This window comes from Calypte anna, chromosome 7, assembly GCF_003957555.1.
Source record: "Calypte anna isolate BGI_N300 chromosome 7, bCalAnn1_v1.p, whole genome shotgun sequence".
NCBI classification, from domain to species: Eukaryota; Metazoa; Chordata; class Aves; order Apodiformes; family Trochilidae; genus Calypte; species Calypte anna.
Genome location: NC_044253.1, coordinates 34433158 through 34459692, shown reverse-complemented (window position 1 = coordinate 34459692; position 26535 = coordinate 34433158). Strand labels below are relative to the sequence as shown.

The 26535-nt window shown below is 40.1% G+C and overlaps 1 protein-coding gene across 2 annotated transcripts in view; it reads left to right on the top strand.

Annotated features, from left to right (window-relative positions):
* Positions 1-24542, top strand: part of HECW2 (HECT, C2 and WW domain containing E3 ubiquitin protein ligase 2) — a 128744-nt gene extending 104202 nt beyond the window's left edge. For both annotated transcript variants that reach the window (XM_030453895.1, XM_030453896.1), the window contains 11 exons: positions 2302-2411; positions 6222-6342; positions 7302-7415; positions 11020-11172; positions 12988-13086; positions 14421-14550; positions 15132-15278; positions 15929-16043; positions 16400-16485; positions 17740-17852; positions 21831-24542. In XM_030453895.1, the coding sequence (XP_030309755.1) occupies positions 2302-2411; positions 6222-6342; positions 7302-7415; positions 11020-11172; positions 12988-13086; positions 14421-14550; positions 15132-15278; positions 15929-16043; positions 16400-16485; positions 17740-17852; positions 21831-21942 (1300 nt within the window). In that variant the 3' untranslated portion in view covers positions 21943-24542. The remainder of the gene's footprint in view (positions 1-2301; positions 2412-6221; positions 6343-7301; positions 7416-11019; positions 11173-12987; positions 13087-14420; positions 14551-15131; positions 15279-15928; positions 16044-16399; positions 16486-17739; positions 17853-21830) is intronic.
* Positions 24543-26535: the final 1993 nt, after the last annotated feature.

Sequence of the window (26535 nt, the reverse complement as noted above, 5' to 3'; positions counted from 1 at the left end):
ACAGCTTCTTACTTCTTGAGCTCTATTTCTGTAACGTTTTTCATTTAACCAATTAACTCAAAAAATCAGGCAGATTTTTTTTCTAGAGCTAAACCTGTGTTGTCTTCGTGTTGTATGCTCATCCATTGTGAAAGTGCATGAAGAAATCCATGAGTACCTTTGAAACTGAATCTAGTGAAATAGGATTGGCATTAGTGGTAGTTCTTTGAGGTCAGGTTGCATAATCATAATCCTTTCTGGTTGCTAAATCTCTGAATTAATTACAGCTATTAAGAAAATCTCGTTTTAAAGCCATGCTGAGGCTTTTCAAAAATTATAATATTTCTTAAAAACCCTTTAAAATTTTTTGTTTTCATACATAACATACCCAGATGACACGTGCTTTACACAGAAAAGTGGGGCTTCAGCTATTTGTTTGCAAATAAAGATTGCCTGAATGATTTTATGTTTGCTCTTTGACTGGATTTTGTTCTCCCTCCTGTTCTGTTAACAGCAAAGACAGCAAATGAAGCAAATGAAAATTTTTATTGCAGTCTTTTTTTGTATAAAGGCACTGATCAGTATAACTGATTTTTAAGAGGATAGCAGTAGCCAGTGCCTCCCTAGAATAATCTTATCATATTCTTCAGATTTCAGTTTTCTCACTCTACTTTTTTTCCAAAAAATATCCAGCTGAAAAACATTGAGGATTTACTTTCCTCTTATTATTTTTTTTTAATAATCTAATAGAAGCATTGCACTGAGGGCATGTTACTAATAAAAATAATCTACACATCCATCAGTTTCTTAAAACCTCTTTTAACCTCAAGATTGGACCAAGTTATTGTGAGCTCATTGTGAGTAAATCCTGGTGCAGAATTGAAGATGAGCTAAGTTAAAATTGTGGTGTAGTGAGATGGTGAAATTTCTCCTCTTAACATTCTTTATACTTGGTGGTTTTTTCACTTGTAACCCTCTCTTCTAGCAGGGTGCCATCATGACCCATCTCTATGAAACCCAAAAAAACCAGCACTCTAATCACAATCTGCTCTCTAACCACAGCTTCCTGGGGCTCAGGGCACCTGGGTTCAGTGTCTGCCTTGGGGGGAGTGTGATTAGGGACTGAGGGAGGTACAGGGATTCACATTTTTCAAAATACTCTTAAGAATGGCATTGTATTACACTTTAGGTTTTAAGAAGAATGTAATTTTTTAATTTCTTCTTCCAAATGTCTGAGGGTTTTTTTGTTGCACAACATAAATCAGCATCTCGACTCTTAATTTAATTCAAGAGTGATTTATATTTTATCACAGCAGCAGCAGCACCTAAATGTTACTTGAAGGAAAACAATGTGTGGTCCTGAAAGTAAAAAGAAGTGTCAGAAAATACTCCCTCAAAAACAAACAAAAAAACCCAAACCCCAAACAAAAAAAAAACACAAACAAAAAAACCCACCTCAGAAACAACAAAACACCACATGCAAGAAATTCTAGGTATTTTTTCAGTGAAAAAACTTAGTAAGAAACATCTTTTATTTGAATATTCTTCTTCAGTGGTGGAGCTCAACAGTGAAAGATCCACGTATGATTTTTTTTTCTGTAGCTCAAAATTGGAAAATAGATTTTACAACAGTTTGTTCTTGTGTTTTGACACCAAATATAGGCTTTGGGATCAGTCTATTCTGATACCAGATAGTCTGTCTCTTAGGATTTGATTGTGTCAATCTTGGGAAAAGGCTTATATATAAATAAATATATATATAGGGACTGTATGTACACAGATGCAGTGAGCAGGCTGCAAAGTGTTTATTGTTTTTTTCTTAAAAATTGTGTAGCATTACTAAACAAGTAACTTGACCTGAGCAGACTGGAGGTGATACCAGTTTCACCAACAGTGTTGCTATTCCAATAAGGAAATAACTTGTAACAACAAGCTTACAATTCAATACCCTCAACAAGTTCAGATCTGATTCTTAATCCTGGAGGCTTAGAATGTTTGTCTCTGTTCCTGGTCTTGATGCAGCACTGCAGGTCTTTTTCCAGGAAAGTGTGACTGAGGTTATTGACCTCCTTGTAATGAGAACACAAGGGAAACAAAACCAAAAACCCAACAGAACAAGAAGACAGAAGAGATAGTAATGTCCCACAAAAGTAGTAATTGCTGGTTTTAGTGCTTTGATGGCAATAATAAAATATTTTGTAGCACTCTAAGAATGCACAGTGGGAAGAAAGCAGGCTGATAATTAGAGATTTATTCCTATGAAATGAAAAATGCTTTTCATTGAAACAAACATGTTCTTTCTTATTTTCTACTTCCTACCAGCTTGTTTGAGGAGGAGATCATGTCATATGTGCCACCACATGCCTTACTTCATCCCAGTTATTGCCAGTCCCCAAGAGGCTCACCAGTGTCTTCACCTCAGAACTCTCCAGGTAAGTTGTTCAGGCACAGCTCCTGCAGGGGCTTCACAGAAACATTTCTCATACTTGGTAAGGACCAGTTCCAGATGAGAAAAATCAGGAGCATCCTCCTGCTGCCTTCCCAGAAGCCAGAGAGCAAAACCAATAGAAAAATTATGCTTTGTTTTCGAAATTGAGGTTCACGGCACACTTAAATCAAGAACTACTATTTGGAAACTGTAACTTATTCCCCTTTGCAGTTCCAGACTTTCAGACAGGTGCTGAAGTACTTTCTGAGTGTCCTGTGACTCCCTGCAGGACTTCATCATGATGGTCTCTGCAAGATACTGCAGCAGATCCAGTTAAATTTCCATCATGCTACATGTAGTGCCTTCCCACCTTTCTGATGATGCAAGGTCTGTTGTGCCAGCAACAATGAAGATTTTAGTCCTATTTTTGATCAAAGTCAACAAATGTGATCACATTTGACTCTCAGACCTGAACCTTTGCCTTGGGCTCACCAGATGTTTTGGTGGTAGAAAAGCTTGGTTTGTTACAGCTTAAGAGGTTGTGATTTTGTTCTGACTTGTAAAACATGCAAACTTGTTTTTACTGATGTGAAACAACTAAGGGATTGCTCATGCCAGGATCCTGATGCCTGGAGAATTAAAACCATAATTGCAGGTTAAAATAATAGTGTTTCTGGGGCTGTGGGGCAAGGAGTGACAATTTTATGTAAAGCCAGATTGTTGTGCCTTAATGTGAGCTGAAAAGATGGCATCTCTGAGCTGTCTGGAAATGCATGTCAGAATGGCATGTAACTGGTATTTTTCATGTTAACTAAATTGTGGATTATTTAAAATATGCCAAGTTCCATTTGACCTCTGAAGGCTAAGTGCAGCAATGTGAATTTTTTAGTCTGTTGCTATTCCTTATTTCCTCAGGAAGATAACAGGTAGGTAAAATAAAATCACTTCAGTGAATCAGATGTGGCTTAAGGGGATTTCTACAAAACTGAGAACAGTATAGATAATTGGACAACATTTGGGATGTAAGTAACTCTAGGTAGTTCCAGGCAATAAAAGAATTTAATCAGAAGTAGTACTGTGATTTTTATGGCTATTTCCCAGTCCACAATCATAAAAACCTTTGCTTTGTCAAGAAGCCATTCACAAACATGTTCTGAGTGGTAGCTTTTCCTGCTGCTGGACTTAAGGACCTCTGCAGGACCTGTTCAGAGAAACAGTCCAGATGCCTTAATGATCTTATGGCATTTGGCTAGGCAGCAAAATATAAAGCTCACATGTACTGATATTTTGATACAGAGATAACTATTTGGATTTGCTGAAAAGAAAGCAAGAATGAGACCTGTATACATGCACCTAATTTTCAGCTGCAAAGCCAGCAGTCTTGTTTTGAGTAAAAAACAATCTTGGCTTTCAGAGTTACAATTTTTTCATTACTAGTACATGCACTGAAGCATGCTGGGCAGGGCTTCACTCCAACAAAGCAATTTAAAAAGGCATTCAGTCTTTAGCATGTGGCATTTTCATCTCTTTCTTCAGGAACCAGCACACAGTGAGGGATAAACAACGCTGGTTTCAGTCCCATTCTCCTTAAAACTGTAATCTCTGTTCTGTTTCATAGAAAAAACAGAGAGAGAGCATTGAATCTCCCAGTCATTCTGCGAGTCTGCATGTTTGTGTTGGTGTACAAATGACTTTTTTGAGGAGAAATTGTAAATAGCCTGTGGTTTCTGTGGAGGCTCTGTGTTTTTTCATCAGCTGAATGGGCTGAGGTTGCGTGCTGAGGATCCATTGTTGGGATCAGCCCTGCTCAGTTGTGCTTTCTCTTTTGGGAAAGATGAACAGTCACCAAGCTACTCTTGATATCAGCTTTAGAATACAACCTTTTTGAAACTCCAGTAGGATCATCACGTGGCTGGCATTTTTCAGCTCCTCCATTAACATCTTTTGTTCCCAAGGCAGAAGTAATCAACTGTAATTGCCCAGGAATTTCTGAGCGTATGCATCTGATTTGCAATGAGGACTTGTCATGTGCTGACAGAAGAATATACTGCTGTTTTCTGAGCTGTGTCACCAGATTTATGTTCTGCAGGATCTCTCAGCAAAAGCTTCCTTCAGGGGTTAAGATTCAAGTATGCTTTTGTGGCAGGGGTTTTTTGCTTTGTTTTTTTGACGACTACATTTTTGTACCTACTTTGACCCAAAGTAAAATAAACAAAGCAGGGGGAAAAGGCCAAGAATTAAAATCTAGGCTGTTTACAGTTTCAGGTTTCTGTAAGTGTTCTAGAGAACTCATCTGAGTGTAGCATTTGAAATCCTTAGTGCTCTCAGTATAAGAGGACAACCACTGGAGATTAATCACTGACCACGATTTCTTTTCCCAGAGGGGTCCTACCTGTTCCTGTGGGAACTCCTGAGGATTCCTTGACAGTTTTCTGTTCTTCCCACACATCACTCTCAAGCCTAGAACAAGTGGCAAGTGTCTTTCTGGTCAGACAGGTCTTAAATGGCATTCAGTGTTAATACTGCTCTTGCTTGTTCTCTGCAGAGGGATCAGCAGCCACTTCCACAGGACGTGCAGGTCGCCCTCGCTGGCAGACCCGGATGCTTTGTGGCTAAGCAAGCTGCTCTCTTTTCCCCCACTCTCTGCCTGCAGGCTGAGAAGATATACACATCCCCCTCTCTTTCTCACTCATCACCTGAAATGTTCCGTTCTCATGCTTTCACCCACAGAGGCAATAAAAGTTCCTGTGCTGGCTTGGTTCCACGCAGGGGGCCAAAAGAAAACTCATGTAAGGAGCTGATTGTCACTTAAGAGACACAACTCAATGTATAGGTGCCCCACATCACCACCAGCTGCAGATGAGTGGTTGGCAACCCCTGTATACTGTAGGGCATGAGGAATTTTAAGCATCCTCTGCCTTTTTTTTTGGGGGGGGGGAATGTCTAAATAGAGATGCCAGGGAGGAATTTAGTGTTCTAAAAACTAGAAGAAGATGAATTTAAAAGGTCTTGGGTTAAGTCTCTGTGGTGCTTTGTTTTGCAGTCAAATCCATTGAAATAATTTATCCATGGAGGCAGTGGAAGTTCTAATGGTTGGAATATTCAGAACAGATCAGACTGAACACATAACCTGCATGTTTTAGACTTGTACATGCAGATGTTGGGGTCATGCCATTTTTCTGACACAGATCTCATCTCTCCCTGCTTTTCAGAAACTGACCCTTAAAAACAGGTTTTCAAGAACAAATTCACTTAGATGACCACCATGTATGTTCCTGGACTCCTGTGTGAAAAGCTCCACAAACTGAAATTTGGTAGTCTTTACAGTCTTGTTTCTTCTATTTTCCCAAAGAAACACTTGTGCTGGGGCACTTCCAAAAGTCTTTCTTCTTCAGCATGGTGTATTCAAGGGGTATGGCAGAGAACAGGCTGTTTGTACTTTGTTTCTGAGGTCCTTTTGCCTGATAATATTAGAACTGGAACAGAGCAGACCTTGTGTTCCTGGAGCTGTTTTAAAGGTGACACATAAAGTGTCCGTGAGAAATAAAAATTAATTCTTCTCAGTTGACTGTACTGGTTTTTAATCCATCTGTTGCATTGACCTGGATTTGCTCTTTTAAGACTTACTTTAGAAAGATTATACTATTGGAAATGAGCAAGCAAAAAGTTTGGGATGCAGAACAGACTCTTTATAAAGGTGGCTAAACCAAACCCACCCCATGCCTTTGCTTTGAAGGAGTCTGTTCAGTAGAGGATGGGACATTTCATCAGTTTGTGTCAACCCAGCTCATTCTTTGCTCATTGCTTCCTGCAGGTACTCAGCGTGCCAATGCCCGAGCTCCAGCTCCTTACAAAAGAGATTTTGAAGCCAAGCTGAGGAACTTTTACAGGAAGTTGGAGACTAAAGGATATGGACAAGGCCCAGGGAAATTGAAGTATGTTGAAGAATCTCATGAAACTGGATTTGTTTCCCAGGCAACTTGCCTTGCATGGCTACAAGCATCTCCCCATTAGCAGGAATGCAGATGTTATGGTTACCCTTGCAGTTCAGGAAATGTAAAGCTTACCATAAAAGAATTGGTGCCAGCATGTGATTCACAGCAAGTTCTGAGCACTTCTTTTCTGTGTTCCCTCCAGCTATATTGTCATACAAACAATATTACCAATACATTGCCAAAAACCATTTTGGGAATGCAGAGCAGAAGGCATCTGAATTCTTCCATCGTAGCAATTGATAGGATATAAGCAGTCACATCTTCTCTTGTCTTTTACTACTGGGAAAAATTAGATAAGAATTCTCTTTTGTACATCATTGCCTGTATTGTTCATGGTCCTCTTTAATAACAAAGACTCAGAAAACAAAATGCTACCAAATTCTCATGATCACCTTAAAAAATTGCTAGTATTTTTACTTCAGCACACTTAATGGTAGAGTGAGGTCTCCCTTCCTTCATATATTTGGTAATTGTGTGATTACCATAAGGTACTTTTAGAGTTTTGCACAGTTTTATCTTTTTCCTTGTTAAGATACTGTTTATTACATGCATGATTAGATTCTTGCTTACACTGACTGATTAGAGGCCCATCCTTACAAAAGGATTTTAAATTTTATGAAAATCCCCACTTCAAACCCCTTCCTGTTGAAGTCTTCACATAAAGGAAGAACCAGGGTAGAATAAAAATCCCTACACTTCTTCCTATGAGACATTTACTGAAATCTCCAGCTCCTGGAGGGAGCAGAGTAACAGGCAGAGGCTGGGTGATCTGGATCAAGGGATCCAGCAGAACCATCTGATTCTGTGCAGACACCTGGTTACCTCTCATTGTCAATCAATGGCTCTAGCTGTGGTTCTTGTTCATGAATTGCTGTTTCAAAATCATTTTTGTTCTTCAGATTAATCATCAGGAGAGATCACTTGCTGGAAGATGCCTTTAACCAGATCATGGGCTACTCAAGAAAAGACCTGCAGAGAAATAAACTCTATGTCACGTTTGTGGGGGAAGAAGGGTGAGTAGAACAGGGAAGCAAATATGATCTCAGAACTCAGTGTGTCTTGCAGCAGCTGTTTCACCAAACTGCAGTGAAAAGAGGAAGGGCTGCAGTCAGGAAATGCTGCATACATAAGCCTAGAACATACAGCTGTTCAAAATGACTTCTTGGGCATTGAGAAATGTAACATATCCTGCCTTTGCAGAAGTAAATGCATGTGTTTCTGTGAGCTTTCACAATAGCTGGAGTGTGTTTCAGGATGTTGATGGGCAAGCAAAGAAAAAACAATCCACTTTCTCATGTTATTTATATTTATTTTCTGTCCATGCTGACATTAAATCTTGGGTGCTTGTTAAAAGGCAGCTGCCATTTGCTGGGAGGGAGGGTGCTTCAGGAGTTACAGTAGAGGCTTTATGCCCCAGTTTAACTCCTGTCTGAGGCAATGGGAGCTGAAAGGCCTTGGTGCTACAGGAGCTGCTGGCCAGGCCCTATGTCACAAAGCAGTGAGGCTGTCACTGGTTGTCAAAGAAACACAATTATTCCTGACATTCCAAAGTAATTTCAGAGACTGCTCACTCTGTGTCTGACAAAAGTCTTAAGATGTTAGAGGATGCACTGCAAAGCAAGATTATATTTTTTTTTTTTGCAAGTAAAACTGGAGCAATGTACCACTTGCCTCTTTCACCTCTTGATCTGAGCCCCCTGTGTCAGATTTTGAAGCCTGCAGCTTCACACAACAATATTTTTATTGCTATATTTCAATACACTCAAAGTTTTATTCCTCACTAAAACCTGCAGCACCACAGCTCTTGGAATGCTGCAGTGTGTGTTATTGCCATGCCATGTGTGAGTCTGCTAAATAGCTAAATTGTAGTTGAAACGTCTCATACAAAATGAGATAAAATGAATGTGTCTTTGAAAACACCTAAATCCTGTTGTTTGTTCAGAAGTTCACCCTGAGGTTCCTAGTGGTAATAAGGACTCACTGAAGTCTTAAAAAAAAAAACCTTGACAGCTGAGAGCCAAGTGTGGACTTGTTGGTATAAATAATATCACCATGCTGTCTGAGGAAGAACTCAGAACTGGACTGACAAGGCTGGTGCAGGATGAGATTGCACTGTCTGACAGAGGAGGGTGGGGATGCAGGAACCAGGGCTGTCTTCCACAGCCCCACCAGCCTTGACTTCCATGGCTACAACCTCACCTCAGACTGAAAAATGAAAGGGAGAATTTGAAAATCATCCAGGAGTGGAGATGCATCCAGCGAGACCCATCTCCTGCCAGCACACCTCAGGCTTTTTGCATTTCATCACTGTACAGGGAGATGAAAGGTGACCTGGGAACAGGGGATGACACATCCTGTGCCCACTGTACCCACCTTCACACAAGACTCTCTTCTAAATGGGAAAGAGTGAGTTAATGAAGAGCAGAGTCAAATTGCAATTACATCCATTCTCTATTTACAAACCTGTGTTTTGAATTAAGAAAGGCTGTGTGCAAACAGTATTGTTTCATCAGAGATGGTGCAAGGAGATGTGTCCCATCAGACTACTCATTTGGCTGGGTGTAGAAAGACAGGTCAGGGTGGAGGAGAGGAGGATGATGAGAGGGAGGAATACTGAAAGATAATTGTTTCCTCTTTACTCCTCCTATTCCTTTTTTTAAGTGGGAGTTTGCTCTTGCATTGCTTTTCTTCTTGGTAAAGAGGTGTAAATCTTAAAGGAATGAGATCCTCAGTAACTAATCCTTTGTAACTATTGATTCATTAGTGTATAAATTTCTAAGTGGGGTAACCCAGACATAGTTATTGCTGCTCATATGATTTTTATCACAAGTCTCACAATCTTTGGTGTCTTCAAATTTTGCAGTCATGCAGCTGTGATGCCAGTTTAAGGTTTTCACACTTGCACCTCATGTGGTGATAAATGAAGAAATGAAGAAACCAGAAAGAATATGGTTGCTTCAAGTTACTTTCCCTCCATTCTGTTAGCTACCAGCAGAAGCTGCTTTGCATTGAAGAGTGGTAAACCTGAAGTATTAATTGTGCTTCCTAGGAGACATGAGTCACATTGCCAACAACAGATTACTCCTGAATACCCAAATGCCCCACAGTTGCAGCTGTTGTGTGGTTGCATACTTCTTGTATGAAGTTTTCTCACCCTTGTGCCAAGCCTTTAATTGTGGGATAAATCTGCCTGGCAGTGCAGGACTCTCATGATTGATTTATTTAACATGACTCACAGTAACTCTGTGTACAAAAGGAGCTGTAGGAAATAGCTGGTAGTCAAGCATATAGTTCCTATTCCATCTTAAGATTTTATAGGGAGTGTGATCATCCCAAAAGCTTGCAAGAATCTTCCAGATGACCCTTCACTAGATCCTGGTCATTGTGCCAGGATTAAGATCCAACAGTTGTCCATATCAAGCCATTTTGTTCTTTTTCTGCAATTTGAGGATGGAATCTGCCCTTCCTGCCAGGGGTAAGGATCTGTTTTAGTACTTCATATCTGAAGCTTCACAGAAGCCAAGTACTTCCAAATGGCTGAAAGGAAAATGTTTTTCATTCAACAGAAGAAAGAGGCTTTGTCCTCTGCTTGGTAATGGTACCTTGCCTTTACTTTCCCATCAGCTTCAGTCTGAACAGCTCTCATCTGTGTTTGTCATCTGGAAAAGTTCAAGAACCAAAACATGAGTAGCAGAAGTCCTGGGTGAAAGCTGTGGTACTTCTGTCTGTGCACTGTCTTGGTACTAAAGCAAGACCTTAAAAGCCAAGTATGAAATCTTCAGTCTACAGAGATACCTATTTTTAGCTATTTGATAGGATTATGATAATCTCTGTTCCCCACAGGAAAATCCTGGTTTTCTGTTTTCCAGCTCTAGCAGAGCATTAACTTGATACTTAACTCAGTTCACTGGTGACCTGCAGCATCATGTCAAAATTCAGTCTCAGTGTTTTGTCAGCAAGGAGATTGTTTATGATTCAGGAAGAAGTGATTGTTTAAATTCCTCCTTCATTAGGACTGGAATCTTGAAATAGCAAAAAAACCCAACCAAACAACCCAAGGAAATGGACTCTCCAAAAGACATTTAAGTGCACTCAAGTTTGGAAGACAAACAAGAAAATGTAGACCAAGAAAGATAAATCACTGAAGTAATCTCGGATCATATTGCTAAGGAAAACAGAAATGTTATCCTTCAAATTGTCCTATTGTTGCAAGTCTGCAAAGACAAAATATGACCACTGCTCATTCTCATTCTTAATTTGTCAGACACAGCTGAGCCTAATGTTGGTTCTTGTCATGTTTCCTCCTCTTCCCAACTCCTTGCCCCCCAATTATTTGGTTATATTTCTGTGGTAAAGAGGCCATTACAGCTGGAGCCAGCATTTCTGATGAGAGCAGCCTGCACGGAGCACTTGGTTCCAGTCCTCCCAGCCATTCCATTTCAGAACGGCCCCAAGAGGACTTCACATACCTTGGCACAAAGCAATCTGAAGGATAAGGGTTCTGGTTAAAATCTTACGAAATTTTAAATTAAAATATAGCTTAAGGAATGCAGATAAACAGAAAGTTTCTTTGCACACAGTGGACACTCTACAGTAATGTCAATTTTTTCTTTAAAGGTTGGACTACAGTGGACCTTCAAGAGAGTTCTTTTTCCTGGTGTCTAGAGAGCTCTTCAATCCATATTATGGTTTGTTTGAATATTCAGCCAATGATACCTATACAGTACAAATCAGTCCCATGTCTGCTTTTGTAGACAATCACCATGAGTGGTAAGAATGATTTTTCTTTTTTGGTTGTTTTTCAGATACGTTTTCTGTTGCTCCCCCTTGTAGACAGCTGCTCTTTTCTGTTCAGACATAAAACACAGAATCTGATCTTGTTAACCACCAGCAAAATAATTGCATTGCATTCATTACTTTCCTGGTTTTGTTTTCTCTTGTGGTTTTAAATGGTCTGATTTCTCACAAGGTCAGCAAAACCATGATCTGGAATACACACCATGGGATTGTCTCACAACTCAACTCTCCCTGTTTCTTGTCCATGAACAGTCATTTCATGAAAGCAATATTACTGCATTAAAAAACAGGAATGAAACCTTGGCTTTTTTGTCAGTTAGAGGAATGAAGGGAGATTTCAAAGAGGTGTTACTGCATGTAATTTGTGTGAGTCTTCCTCAAGAGCACAGAGGACTCAGGGGAAAAACCCCTGTATCTGCTGGATAGGACATCTGTGGAGGGATATCATTGGAAAGATAGCCCATTCTGTAGCTCTAAAGCAAAGTCTTTGCACACACATATACTTCTAAATCAGTTATTCCCAATTTTAAGCCAGGTTAAGTCACCCTCAGTTGGTTTAAACTGGGGCATTGCCTGAAGTCTGTATGGCTGTGCTGGGAGTATGAACAAGTAAATAATTGTGTTGTGTAGGTGAGAGGAACAGTGGAGTGACAGCTGCTCATCTGTGTAGGAGAGATGTGTGCTGAGCTCTGATTTGTTGGCAGAATAGGAATCTCATTTTAAAATAAAGAGAAACTGAAATGTTTGGCTGCATCCAGTCCAGTTAAATGAAGCAATCTACCTGTTGATCTCCAACAATGAATGGCAGCTGCTGGATTGGAAAAGCAGAACAGTCTGGCAAAAATGGGAGGAAAAAACCTTCCAAGCTATGCAGCTTCTGCCACCATTTTGTACCTCTCCCTGGCTTCTGCACTGATGCATCAACAAAGTTGAAGGAATTATTTTTTCTTTCAAAAAGAATACTAGGCTTTAAGTTCTGGAATGGGGAAGATTTTTCAAACTGGAACTTTGGGAATATTTGCAAAGAATCTACTCTTTCAAAGTTGATGCTGAGCTCAAAGCTGTCAAACTCCTCTGTCCCTCAACCCTCCTTACACACCCAATAAACTGAAGGTAATAGGGGAAGAAAGAGAGGGGAGAGAAGGAGGATTTATATCCAATAAAAGAGAGGAGAAGAGAGAGAGAGAAAAAAAAGGGAGACTTTATATCCAATTGACATGGGGCTGGAGAGCACCCTGTTTCTTAAAAGAACCTTCCAGCCACTGTTTGGGAAAATATTCATATAAAATTCAGAAATCACCACTCAAAGAGGAAGCTCTTTGGTCTTTTGCAGTGGCTCTTCGCCAGTGTAAGCAGAAAAGACAGACAGCAAGAACTATCAGGCTGGGAAAGAGCAGAAAAACCTTTGGCCTCCCAGTACCGTGCAAACAAGTTCATCCTGCATGGGATGTGTAATGAAAACAAAGCATTTTGGCAGATAGGCTTTTCCAAGGAGGCTGCTTTGGCAGGGGTTGATTGGGTTAATAAGGATTTGGTATTTTTCAGAAGTTACAACTTAGGTATCTGAGGGATTTTCCACACCCTACAGACTTGCATTTTTTCTGTGCCTTACTGAGAATGTAAAAGAAACACAAAGGAAAAAAAAACCACAAACAACTAAAATACCACAGTTTAGATATGGGCATCTGATTTTAAAATGCTGTTTGGAAATACATGTAAGTTTTGGTGACAGAGCACTGTGCAAAGCACAAGGTTTCAGTGTAATGATTGTAACTCTTTCTCTTCCAGGTTTAGGTTTAGTGGTAGAATTCTTGGTCTTGCTCTGATACATCAGTATTTGCTGGATGCCTTTTTTACACGACCCTTTTATAAAGCCCTCCTCCGAATGTGAGTAGGATTGTTCTCTACCCTAATTTGTTTGATTCCTCCCCCATGGACAGTGCCAGTTTGTGTATGGATAAATTGTGATGTTTTATTGTCAAAGAAGACAAGCCAGGGTTTATAATTTAATAATTTCTTTTCACTCCAGGACTTTTTAAAAAAGCTTACTTGTTTCCCATTGGGGTTATTTAGCCACACTGGGAACCTAATAACCTAAAAACTGTTTCTGATCACTGTGAGAACCTCACATTTTCTTTTAGCCATCTTACCAGCTTTCTGCTACAGATCATACTTTTGAAGTTGTACAATGAAACACTGTGGTTTTATTCCAGACATTAATAGAGTTCTTATTCATTTGTCTAGTGATGAATCATAGGATAGGATATGAATCACTTTATCTCTGAGGCTGCAGGACCCATTCTCAGAGATAGACTGATTGTTGGCCATCTCCCTTTTGAGGAGCTTTGGTATAATTTAGATTATACTGCTACTCCTGTTCTGGCTGAAACAAGAGCTGCACATTCCCAGCAGCTGGGATTGAAGACCTAAGTGAACTTAAGGTGCTTCACTTTTTGCCCTCCAATAAAGCTGATTTTGAGAAGTCTGGAAGGTTATTTTTACATTCTAGTAGTGTGGATTTATGCATCCAGCTGGGATCTTGTGCCCTAATCCATCAGCTTCATTGTAGGGGATGTTGCTGCAGATTGTGTCATTTAGACTGTGCTTGAGTGTCCAACTAAAAGTAGAGGATTTTCTTCTGACTTTATGTGGACCCATGAATGGAAGCAGGCAGGGAACCCTGCAGCTGAAAAGCACTTCTCTTAATGCATTAATGGCCAAGTGTCTCATTTCAAAGAACAGGATTTAAGTTCAGAAGAATGGCAGAAATTGTCACCATCGTAAAAAAAAAAAATTATTAACAGGTGACATGTTCAAAGCTTTGAGTAGTAACTGTTAAAGACAGCAAGGGGCAGTTGGCATTCAGGTTGAATTTGTAAAAGAAAGACAGGTAAGGGGAAATACAGCAAAAAGTAAAAGTATTTCTGTGGCAAGCAGGGTATTTGAACTTCTTTGCAAGATGAATAGGAGAGAGCAGAAAGTCTGAAACAGACACACTGTAAGCTCAGAGAGAAATGTCTTCTCAAATTAATAAACTCTGGAGTTTTGTATATTAACAAATCTATTTTGTTTTATACAGTAACTGCTATTGTTAGGCAAATAAACAGAGATTTGAAGCAGTGTCTTCTTTGTTCTCTTGGTCCCTTTTCTCAGTCTGGTTTTCAGGCCTGTCCTGAGTTCCTCTGATCCTTATTAGTGTGTTTTCTTCCTTTTTACGTTAGACTCTGTGACCTGAGTGACCTGGAATATCTTGATGAGGAGTTCCACCAGAGTTTGCAGTGGATGAAAGACAACGATATACACGATATCCTAGATCTCACATTTACTGTAAATGAAGAAGTTTTTGGGCAGGTGTGCAAGTTTCTTAATTTCATTTGTGTATCCTACTGCTAGGTAAACATTTATTTGGACAGAGGAATGTGATTCTCACATTATGCTGATTTGAACTTGTTTTTATAAAATATGGGTTGATAAAACCAGTGCTGAAATCTCAGGATTTATTTGTAACTGGTCAAACATGTCTTTCTGATTAAGGAGATTTTCTGGAGACTATCTGAAATACTAAACTTTTAGATTCCTCTGCTGGTGGTACTTTACCTGAATTTAATTGCAGCAGAGTTAGCATTCAAAGGTATTACCATACCTTTGTTTTGATATTATTTAGAAGATTTCACTGCTTTAATCCCTGTAAGGATTGCTTCTTTTTCTCAGCTTATTCTTCATACTAAATACAAAGCTTCTTCAGGCTTAATGAGATTTTAGCTATTATTTTATCCTAAAAAAGATTTGTTGTATGTTCTCTTATTTTACATATTTCAGTCAGTCTTGGCTAGTGCTTTTGAGGAATTACTTCAACTTAAAATTTTAAATTATTATAATTCTTTTTTGTCTTTATAACACTGTGTTGTCACTTGGTCATTTTTTTCCCTAAGATTACAGAACGGGAATTAAAGCCAGGAGGTGCCAATATCCCAGTCACTGAAAAGAATAAGAAAGAATATATAGAAAGAATGGTGAAATGGAGAATTGAGAGAGGAGTTGTACAGCAAACAGAAAGCCTAGTTCGTGGTTTCTATGAGGTAAACTCCAAAATGAAATTTACCTTCTTCCTTCCCAAAATATTCTTCTCCTCAGACACATTTCCTAAATACTGAGTCCCAAAAAGCAGATACCTCTGTCATTGGAAGTGCCCTTAGATATAGCTGGGGTTGTGTGTGTGGTAAAATCACTGTTAGACTTAAACACTGAGGTTATATATCATCTTTAAACTGGAAAATACTACTGGTCACCATTTGTACAAGTAGCAGTGAATGCTTCTAAAGTGACCCTTCTCTTTCTGCACTGAGCCTTTGAGGTTTCTGTGTGCATGCTGTACCCAGTGTACCAGGGGAGACTGAGGGGGTTTCAAGCTATTTCTCTTACTTGTTTTAACATGGACAATTACATTGAATTTATTGAACTTAGTTTGCCCTAAAATAAATATTTATACTAAATATATCCTCATATCCTTATTATATTATATCCTCTAATCAAACTGAATGAACAGCAGCATAGGAAAAAGAAGTCCTTTTATTTGCCTTTAAAAAGAAAAAAACACCCCAAACCTTAATTCTTTCCTTTCTTGAGAGAAATGTTACCTGCTAAATGTTTTACTAAAAGACAGGTTTTTATTCAGGGAGGAAAAACATAAATGAAGAAATGTTGCTCTGTATTTTATTGCTTTCCATAGGTGGTTGATGCAAGGCTCGTGTCTGTGTTTGATGCCAGAGAACTGGAACTGGTTATAGCTGGAACAGCAGAAATTGACTTGAGTGACTGGAGAAATAATACAGAGTATAGAGGAGGTAACCTTCATTTTGAGTTGTTGATTTGAGAGGGATGCTTGCAGCATCATCTGTAGCTTGAGATGTTTACAAAGAACAGCATTGGTGTAGTTCAAGACTTGGCATTCCTGTTAGTGACTGATTAACTGAAGAAATGTTTGAAAAAAAAGATTTCATTTGGTTTTGTCATACTAATTCAATTCTCTGCCTTTAAGATTTCAAGCATTTCATGCATATTCTTCTCTCACCTCCTGTCTTTTGCTGCAGCTGGACAAAAATCTGGCATTATTCTGACTAGGGCCAAACTAGGACAAATTACCCATTCTCTGAGCCACTTTTGTTGCACCTAAAGCTACAAATGTCCTTGTTTTTAACAGGTTATCATGACAATCACATAGTAATTCGGTGGTTCTGGGCTGCTGTGGAAAGATTCAACAATGAACAACGACTAAGACTTCTACAGGTAAGAAATCAGCTGATTTGCATGGGCTCCATCACTAAAATTAGAGGCTAAATTAGTCCCAACCAGGTTTATGACATACAAAAATGAGGGTGATACTGGCTAGTGGGAATAACTTGACAGTCCTCAGAGACTGGCTGGGTTAATTTTAAGGGACTGAAGCTCCAGGCTGTTGTTACAGATTTTTAAGTTAATGCATTTAAGGTAAAGAGTGATTTCAGTGATCTTTATTATTGTTTGATTAAAAGTATATTAAGACTGATAAGACTAGAGAAGGAAACCTGTGCTAAATAGACTGTATCATTAAGCAGAAATTTTAATGATTGTACTGCTTAGGAAGGAGAAAGCTTAGATGGGAGTTAAAGTGCCTCCAATTTGAAAACAATGATGGAAACCTGAAAATCAGCCCAATTCCATGGTCACTATGTCAGCTTGCAGAACAGAGTCACCCTGCTGCTGAAGGACAAAAACCTCTCAGCAGAGGAACATTTATTCCCCTGGGTTTACTACAGACTTAATTGTTTTTAATTCAGGTTATGTCCATCATATCTGTAAATAAAGAGACAACTCCCCCTGCCCCAGACCATACCATGGTCTTGAGCTATTATGAAATCTAGAGCATGATGAAGGATTTCTAATTTTTTTTTAATCTGTTCAAGTACTTTTGGAAGGTCTGTTAAAAGCAGTGCAGGACACCTAATTTGATGGAGAGCCAGAGATGTCTGCTTGTATCTTTCTGTCATGTCTGCTAGTCCCAAGTTTTTATCATATCCAGATCATTAAAAATTGAGTACTCTCTGATCTGTAAAAACCCACATTTGATTGTTCATGGCAGGTTCTAACTAAATCTGCTTAACAGACAGCACTTCAGCAAATGCCAGTGGGTGTTCTACCCAACCTTTAGAATATAGTCCTTTTCTTACAGTATTTTATAATACTTTATAAAGATATTGATCTATTATGGCTCAACATGAATCCATTATCATACATGGTTGCTTTTATACTAATTCCTCTTAATAGAAGAAACAGTAGGGAAAAACTTCCTTAGGCCTTTTAAGTAGCTTAATAGTCTTTAAGTCAATTAATAGTGTTTTATTCTACAGCGTCTGTGCAGCTTAATTTCTCTTTCAAGGAGAAATCTTTGAAAGGAAGTTAATATTATAAGTTACCTCTTCTAGAACCTGATGAGGAAATAGTCTGTTTTCCTCAATCCTCTATTTAAAGTAGCATTTATTCTTTTGGTGTTGTTTCTGGCAGTTTGTGACAGGCACATCCAGCATTCCTTATGAAGGATTTGCCTCTCTCCGGGGGAGCAATGGTCCAAGAAGATTCTGTGTAGAGAAGTGGGGGAAGATCACTGCTCTTCCAAGGTACAACTCTGTGGGAATTAATGCTAGGCATGCTTTGGAATATAACTGCTCCTGTGTCTGATGCACCTGCATTTCTTTGAACTCAGGTTTTTTTCCCTTGTGAGCTGGACAAGACAGTGTAGCTGTGGCTGGCAATACATATTGCAGTGGTTGTCTTTCAGTTAAAATTATATTAGAATGAGAGCTGCTTCTCAATTTGATTTTGTTTTGGTGAAATGTTCAGTGTTCATTTCCTGACTGTGCAGTTCATCACTTAGGACCAAAGACTAAAATGCATTACAATGACACAGCATTTGTGACTCTGAGTGAAAGCTAATATCAAACTTTTTGGATTGAACATATATATGGCCTTTACAGTATAGTTTAGTCATGTAATTTTTATGCTTTGTCTGATGCCAAGAGTATTAACAAGTGTGGAATAGGCAAGTTAAGAACTGCAGAAGAGCTGTGTTTTGAGAAGAGAGGGAGTTACTAAACTTGGGAGGCACAAGAGAAGGTGAAGACTGCAAAGAACACGAGTGGGGTCAATTGAAAATGGTGAAAAGGGTAAAGGAAGAGAATGAAAGGCCCAGATATGAAAGCAGGTGCCAAGCTGCAGGAGGCTTTTCTATATTGTGGAATATATTCTTGAAATGGCTCTTTCCAGTATTTATAGTTTGATTATGATTGACCTACAGGCTAGCTTTTATCCTGTTGAAAAAGATAAAGCTTTGATTTTTAAAAAAACTTAATTTCTGACTTAAAAATGTAAGATACCTTTGTGAGTTTTAAGTAGGGGAAGAAATTGTGGGATTTCTTCCACATATTCTCCCATAGTGAAATTCCTGGTGCTAATAAGCACAGCTTACAGAGTGGAAAAGGTCAAGACATGCCTGAACAGGATGCTTAGAATTTCCTCTGAAAAGTTTACACGGGGCCCTGAGTGTAATAAACTGCAGAATTAAATGGTTTCCTGCAGAGCAATGTGGAGAAAAACATCAAGAATCTTTGCTGCCATAAGGTGTTGAGCAACTTAGGGGAAATGTCAGTCCTACACATGTAGGAGAATGTATCAGAGCCTTGAAATTTCATTTATATGAACTCCCTTGCTCAGGAAACATGACTTTTGTCTCTGTGTATAGTTTTTAACATACAAGTTTGAGAATTAAAAGGAAACTAACAGCACATCTACAGTTGTCACGAGCTGGCAATTCCTGCCATTCACAGGTGGAGCCTTGATCTCATAAAAAAAGAAAAGAACTTCCACCTTTATGCTTAAATGGGCTTACCCTGAGCAGAAGGAGTGTCTGCATGTGTACCTAGCTAGTTCCTTCATGCAGCCTGGCTGCAGCCAGTGTCTCACCAGCTCCAAAAACTCACAGTGCAACCACCCTGTAGTGCTGGCTTGGAGGTAAGAGGTTGTTAACAACAAATCCCCAGTAACAAACTTTTCACAAGGTTTCCAAAGGAGCCCCACATGTGTAAACACATTGGACCTCCAGAGAATGCTGCCCTAGGACTCTGTGACTCCTCCTGATCATCCTCAAATCACTGAAGTGTTTGGTGTTCAGGCACTGTAGCAGTGTGGCCCTTCTGAGTTCAGTGGGAGTGCTTGGGAAATCTGTAACACTTGGGCTGAGGGTGGCAAAAACTAGGGCTCAACAAGTTGGTGGGTTTTTTCTGTTTCTTCCTCTATTTCTAAAAGAAAGGCCACAAGTGTGCTGCTGAAAACACATCAAAATACCCATCACCAGCTCTTCTTCCTCGTTTTGAGACCCTGAAGGCAACTACTACAGTTACTCAGCTATTGGATTGTGGCCTAAGCATCTGTGAATTAAACACAAAATATTCACTAGCTGTTTACCTAATTCCCAGTGGTCTGATTGCTGGATAATCAGTTCTGCTGAATCAAAACAGTGAGATTTCTGTGAGGTGCATGTCAGGTTGCCCAGCTTGCAGCACTGTCTTCTAATAAATCAGTAGTATGTAAAAGGCCCTGAAAGGAGTCACTGTAACAGGTTTAGCTCTGATGCCACTTCTTCCTTTCCCAATGTGTGGTAGATTGCACTGAGTCAGTGGAGGGGCTTTCAGTTTTCATACATGCTGAGAAATTGGTTCCAGGCTCATTGCTATACCTTACATATCCACCCATGTAATGGTTCACATACAAATGTATGTGTGTCTGACTGCTGGATTTTAACCCTGAGTCACTCTAATTTTGCTACAGTTACCAAAATGAAGGGGAGGTAATTTGGGAACTTCAGGAACAAAGAAAGTTTTGCATGTTCTCATAAAATGGGAGGCCAGGAAGATGCACAGTTTGTGCTCATGTGGTTTGAAATGTTGGCATGTCCAGAGGGGGAACAAAAAAACCAAACCTTTCTTTCTCAAAGACTTACAAAGTTGCTTGTTAGGGTGAGAAAGGCATGATTTCCTTTAGAAGACAAAGATCTAAAGGTTTTGTCTTTTTTTAATGACTTGGTTTTCCAAAGGAGGCAATTGCATTTTCCAAGTTACCCTCAACATGAAGATAAAACTGTGTTCTCCATGAACATAAACAACATGCTGGCTTACTATTAAACCACTTGGGAGTGAACCCCTTGCTAATTATATGCTATGTCCATTAAAATTTGTGGTTTTATGGCCCACACAGCATGACCCATAGCTGTAATGAGTGGCTGTCAGCCCTGTGCTGCAGAAGCATATGCTTAGGCTGTTAATTGCCTAAAACTCATCCCCGCTCTACACTGAGCTTAAGGGATCACTGAGTTCCAGTTGCCCTTTTGCTGCTGGGTCTAAATCACTCTTTTTTTTCAAAAAGGTGAGCAATACAATAGTAATTTAATCTGTGTCACAGATATTTGTATGGGTTTTGGAAAAGCAAACAAGGAGTTCAAAGAAAGCTTTCCTCTAGGAGCCTTAGAGGGATGGAAGGGTGGAGGAATATTACCAGGCCCCTGGAATACAGGGTGGGGAAGTGCCCTCTCTTCTCTTCAGCATGTACTAGGAGTGCCCTAAGCAAACTGGGTTTGGGGAGGGTGCAAAATTCAGTGCTTTATGTTTGCACTGTGGCTGTAGTGTCACCTTCTCTACTGCATATACATTCCTTCAGCTTGGTATTTTTAAAAATTAGAAAAAGCATCATTATTTAGAAAGCATTACCCTGAGCCTGATGGGAAATCAGGCAATGATATTACTTTTTCTGTTTAGAGGAGAAATCTTTATTATCTCTCTTTTCATTCCCTGGAAGATCTTTCAAGAGTCAGTTCCAAGTGTGTCAAAAAACTGTGGGAGATGGAAACTGAGAAATAAACCACCCACACATTTTCTCCTTAAGAAAGGTGCTATGCTAGAGGTACTTGCATAGTTGTGTGTAATTACAAAAGGTTTTATTCTAAAGGTCATAAACTTGTAGGGCCAGATATGTACATAGTGTACAGAGCACAAGCAGCAGCTTCCCAACACAATCCCTATGCCAAGGAAATGTAGAAGGAGGAGCAAGTAAATTGTCTGTGCTTTACTGCTGTGTATCTGCAATGGTTTTTAATGTCATAAAATCTAATGGCTTGTGCATGTCCAGTGTACTGAAATACCTGGTTTACGATTACAAGTAAAATATTCAAGTATCATCACTGCAGAAAAAAATGCTGCTTCTCAGAAGATACATTTGAAACCAAAATTTCAGAACAGACTGTTTGAATTGTCCAGGTTCTATCTCAGGCTTTTCTCATGCATGAAATTTATCCCATGCCTTTTGGGCTGTCGGTGTGTTTCTGGAGACCTTCATAAGTGCATCTGACTGGCTCATTTTCATTAGCAAAAAAAAAAGTAGATTAAACCCCACTACCTGTTCAGTTGGAAAACATCGTTTGACAGAACAAAGTCTTCTGAAAGAGTATTATCTGCCCATCTCTGCACAAGCACATACCAGCCTGTGTGTTCTCTTTTGAACTTTTTCAGTCATGTACTTCTTCACTGCCTCTTTTTCTCCCCCCTCAGGGCTCACACTTGTTTCAATCGCCTGGACCTTCCCCCTTATCCATCATTCTCTATGCTATATGAAAAACTGTTGACAGCAGTTGAAGAGACAAGTACTTTTGGACTCGAGTGATACACAAACCACAGTGCCCAGCTCGTTGGACTTTTGGGGCTCTGTCTTCTCAAGGAAAGAATGAACGTTTGCATTGGATTTCCTAGAGGAAAATTGTTTCAGGGTGCAATTCAAATAATGAGGTCCCATGAAAGATCTTAGGAAGCCATTAAAAAGCATTGTGGTAGTGGCAGAATTCTCTGCAGTGGAACTAGAGAATGGCTGATGTGCAGTGGAAACCAAGTCTTGCATCCCCTGTGTTTTTTCAGGATGGCCAAACTTCAGTTTGTGTTTGGAGCAAACAAGAAACGTGATCCCATGCTGTGACCAACCTGAAGACTGCAAACCTGACATGTACCCCAAAACTGGAGTTCAGCACAGTCATCCAGCAGAAAATTCCATTCCAAATCTGAAATCATTCAGCCCCTCACCTTCCCAGTCAATTATAAAAAAAAGATTAAAATCACACCATAGGTTTTTTTTATTTTTTAATTTTAAATTCACCAAGATACATTACTTTGTGCCATGTGTTATAACAGCATATCCAGTCCTTGCTTCACCTAAGATTCTGAGTGCCTGCATGGTGTGCACCAGAGAGCTGGAGTTCCTGGGACAGAAGTGAGTTGGAAGGAAAGTCAGCAACAAAGAATGTCACAACAACAAGGAGCAGTGAGGTGGTTTGTGGAACTGTGTTTGCCAGTGGTGTGTATGACAACAGATGAGCTGTTATAAATGAACTTAATAAGACTGATCTTATGCTTTACACTGCATGGAAACTATTTTAAGAAGAAACTAGCAATTTATCACAGCATATCAGGAAAAAAAAAACCCTAACACCGTGACTTCTGTTTATTTTTATAGGTTCGTTATATTATGTTTCTTAGAGTGTAACCAGGAAACAAGCAAACTAAAATGCCATTTCTGTTTTTTGTCACCTCCCATGCTTGAACAGACATTCTGCTAGTGTTTATTCTTTAAGCACTCTCAAGGGAAAAAAAAATGCCTTTTATTTTTATAAGAGTAAAAAAACTCCCAAAAATATTTTGCACTGAATGTACCAAAGTTGAAGGGACATTATGAGCTGACTGATAGCAAACTGCATCACTATCAAGTATCTGTAAAAATGCTTAGGAACCAGGCTTTCTTCACGGTGCCAGCTCTATAGATATCAAGACTGTGCACATAAGTAATAATTTTATAATACTCTATGTGATATTGTAATATGCATTTATTTTAAATGCATCCGAGTCATTTTTCATGCATTGGGTAACTTAATACAGTGGAGTTTAATACGGATATTTCATATACTCCCCACAACTTTTTATTTGTACAGCACCATAAAACACTGGCTCGTTTGGAAACCCATCAGTTAGGCTGCTTTAAGGTGAACCACTGGTCATGATGCCACCATCCCACATCAGTGAACACCTGCAAGATGTACACTGGTCATAGTGTCTCAGCTAATTGTGTTACCACTCTTAAATAGTTTTCTTACCAAATGCTATTTGGAGAGAGGTTTTTGCGGCGTATCAAGCACTGCATGGACCCCACTTCCTTTATGCTTCATTTTGCTGAAATACACCAGGCTTGCTCGCATCTATTTTTGGTACTTTCCTCCAGTTGGTCTTGTGGAACACTTTGTGCAGCTGTGTGCAGTGCTTCTTGCACAGCTGCTGTCACTCAGTGCATCCATCATAGTTCAGAATTCCAGGAAGCTGCACTCAGATACTGGATGACCAGAACATCAAGCTAGCTTTGGGCTAGCCCTCTTGCTATAGCACTGAAGCCCAGCAAGCCCAGTTCTGTGGGAAAAGTAGCTTTGGAAGTAATGTTCTCACTTTGGAGACTCTTGAGAGGGCATCTCAGGGAGGTATCCTGCTGGGTCTTGAGGGAATTGGGGTGTTTTTTTCCAGCAGAGGGGAACGTCTATGGAGATGTCATCAGCAAAGACTGTCAGAAGGCAGGTGCAGCTCTGGTGGTGGCAGCAAGGACTTGAGAAAACCCTTCAGGCTTACTGAGGAAAATGTTACCCGTGCACAGGAAAACCCACCTGCAAAATCAGAGTGAAAGCATTCTTTTCTTTCAGGAATAACTGAGCTTCTGAATGACATCTGGGGACTCAAGTAACAAGGGTTTCCTTAGGTTGCTTCTGGCTGGTGTGAAGTAGCCAAGAAAAGCCCAAAACACATCACCCTCTTTTTACACATACACTTAATCAGCCTTTGCTAAGATTGCATGCCACAGATCCTGATGCACATCTTTTTGCAGAACACAAATGAGCAGTAGGCAAACTGACTTCTCATCAGGTCACTCCAGCATGGCTCATGTTTCATCTGATCCATTCACTGAGTAGCTAAACCTCTGGCACTCAAAGCAGAATGCAACTTTTGCTTGGTTGAAGGATTGCAGAACTTTGGTTTTACAATACTGTGTTATCTGTGGTCTAAAAAGGGGATTTCCCAGGTGGAAACTGTATCTACAAGTTTTGAACCAGAAACTCTTTGGAATGAAAAGTTTAAATATTTGGCACAAAGTAAGTTTATACTAGTCTGCCTTTTAAGTTATGCTTTTGTACAAATCGAAAACAATAAACGCATCTTGTCAATTTTTATTTAAATATATTTACTGCACACATTTGTTCTGTACCTATGCATTTCTGAACAACTGGAGTCAGACGTGATGATCTGGTATGCTGTAAAGATGTGACAGGGTCACTGCTGGGGCAGCTGTCAGTTAAAAAAAAAAAAAAAAGAAAAATTTTAAAAAATTTCCAGGATCCCTCTATCACTGAGACTGAGGAGGAGCTGATGCTTCCTCCTTTGCTGCCAACATCACCTCAGGGACTCTAGAAAAATGCTGTTTGGAAGTGATGAGGAGTTAGCTGCCCAGATATGGCTGCCCACACTGAGCTCTTTGTGTTGATCGTCATGATGCTGCTGCTCTGAAGAGCTTAGCAGGCAGGGAGTATAGCAGAGGAAGCCTGAGCTCTCCCAAACACCCACATCTCCTGGCTGCTGCCTGGAATGTTGTCCCTCGAGCGTGGGAAGCCATTCCTGCTCAACGTGTCCTGAGTGGCAGCCAACTTCTGTGTCCTGCAGATGACTGCAGCGGGGCACCACGCTGCCTTTGCTTGTGAGCTGCCACAGGGTCCAAACAGAGAAAAGACTTCCTGATAGCTCCCTCTCCCCTTGGGAGAGCTTTTCCAGATGGTGCTAAGGAGCTTTGCAATTAAGGAGGAAAAAAAAAAAAAAAAAGCCAGTCGACCTGAAGCAGACAAAAGATTCCCTTCAGCTACAGCATGATGACAGCTCCTACTGACTTAACCTGCAGCATCTCCCTCAGACAGAGTCTGGCTGGGGAGGTGTCCCCAAGAGCTGAAGCAAGGTGCTGATGTTTCTTGCTCTGTTGGGAAGGGAGCCAGGCATTGCTGGCCAAAAAGCAGCCAGCAGGTCCTTGCAGTGGGCTCCAGAGCCAGGTTCACCACTTCCCAGGTCCAAACATCTCAGCCCATCTCGGAGGTGTTGGCACTGGCAGCAGTCAGAGCAACCACGACACTCCTGAATACACCAGGAAAGCTTGGAATTGAGGAAATTATGCAAACTGGTCACCAGTTCAGCATCTGCAAGCCAGCAGCAATGCAGGAGCCAGCCATCTCCTCTGCCACCCCTTCAGCAGCACCTGGCAGGGTAAGAGCAATGGGACACCCTGCTTTCAATCCCAGATAAAATCCCGTTTAACAAATGGTTCAGCTGACCAGAAGCAAACTTCTCCCCCCCCCCATTCCCTGCCTAAACATACTTTTCATTTTCCTGGCTGTGAACCTACCATAAAAAGGTGTTAATGTGGTTTGGTGAGCATCTGGGGTGAAGTCCATCTGCAGACAGAGGCCTGCTGGGCAGCACAAAACCTCCCTGTGAAGCAGTTAACCTCAGGTCACACTGTTTATGATGAATATATTATGGCAAGTTTGGGGGAAACTGAAAAATCCAGGCAGCAATGAGCTGGCAGGATATCAGACAGGACTTCTGGCATGAGTTAAAGTGGCAGAGCACTGGACTCTCCTGGTTAGCTCAGCTTTTAAATTATAGAAAAGAGAAGAGTTTTGTGGTTTCTTAGTATTTTTTAATCCTTTTAAAAATTAAAAAAAAAATTCCCTTTGAAGCATTTGAAATAGTTTAGTCTGGTTGCTAAATGTAATCTCAGCAGTATTAATTGCAGATGTTTACTAATTTCTGCAGGGGTTTATGGAGAGACTTGCAAGCTCCCTGGCTCTGGGCTGAGGGGATTCCTGTCGCAAAAGGGGAACCTGCAGCAGCTGTGTTTGAACAGCCTGTGTAAGTTCATTTCCCATAGCACAAAGCAAGTTGATTCTTCTCAGCAAATGAAAGTTATTTCATATTAAGTTAATCCTAGTAGCTGTGTTTTCCTTGGTACTGTTTTTATGTCATTTATCCCTGCGAGCACTAATGGGAACTGAGCACAAAGTTTAGTCTCCAGTCATAAGATTACAGATTCAGCTTTAACATTAACCTCATAGCATTAATACTCAACTCCTACTGCTCTTTCCTCCTTGGGCAACTTTCCTTGGGCTCTTTCCTTCTGGGCAAGCAAAAT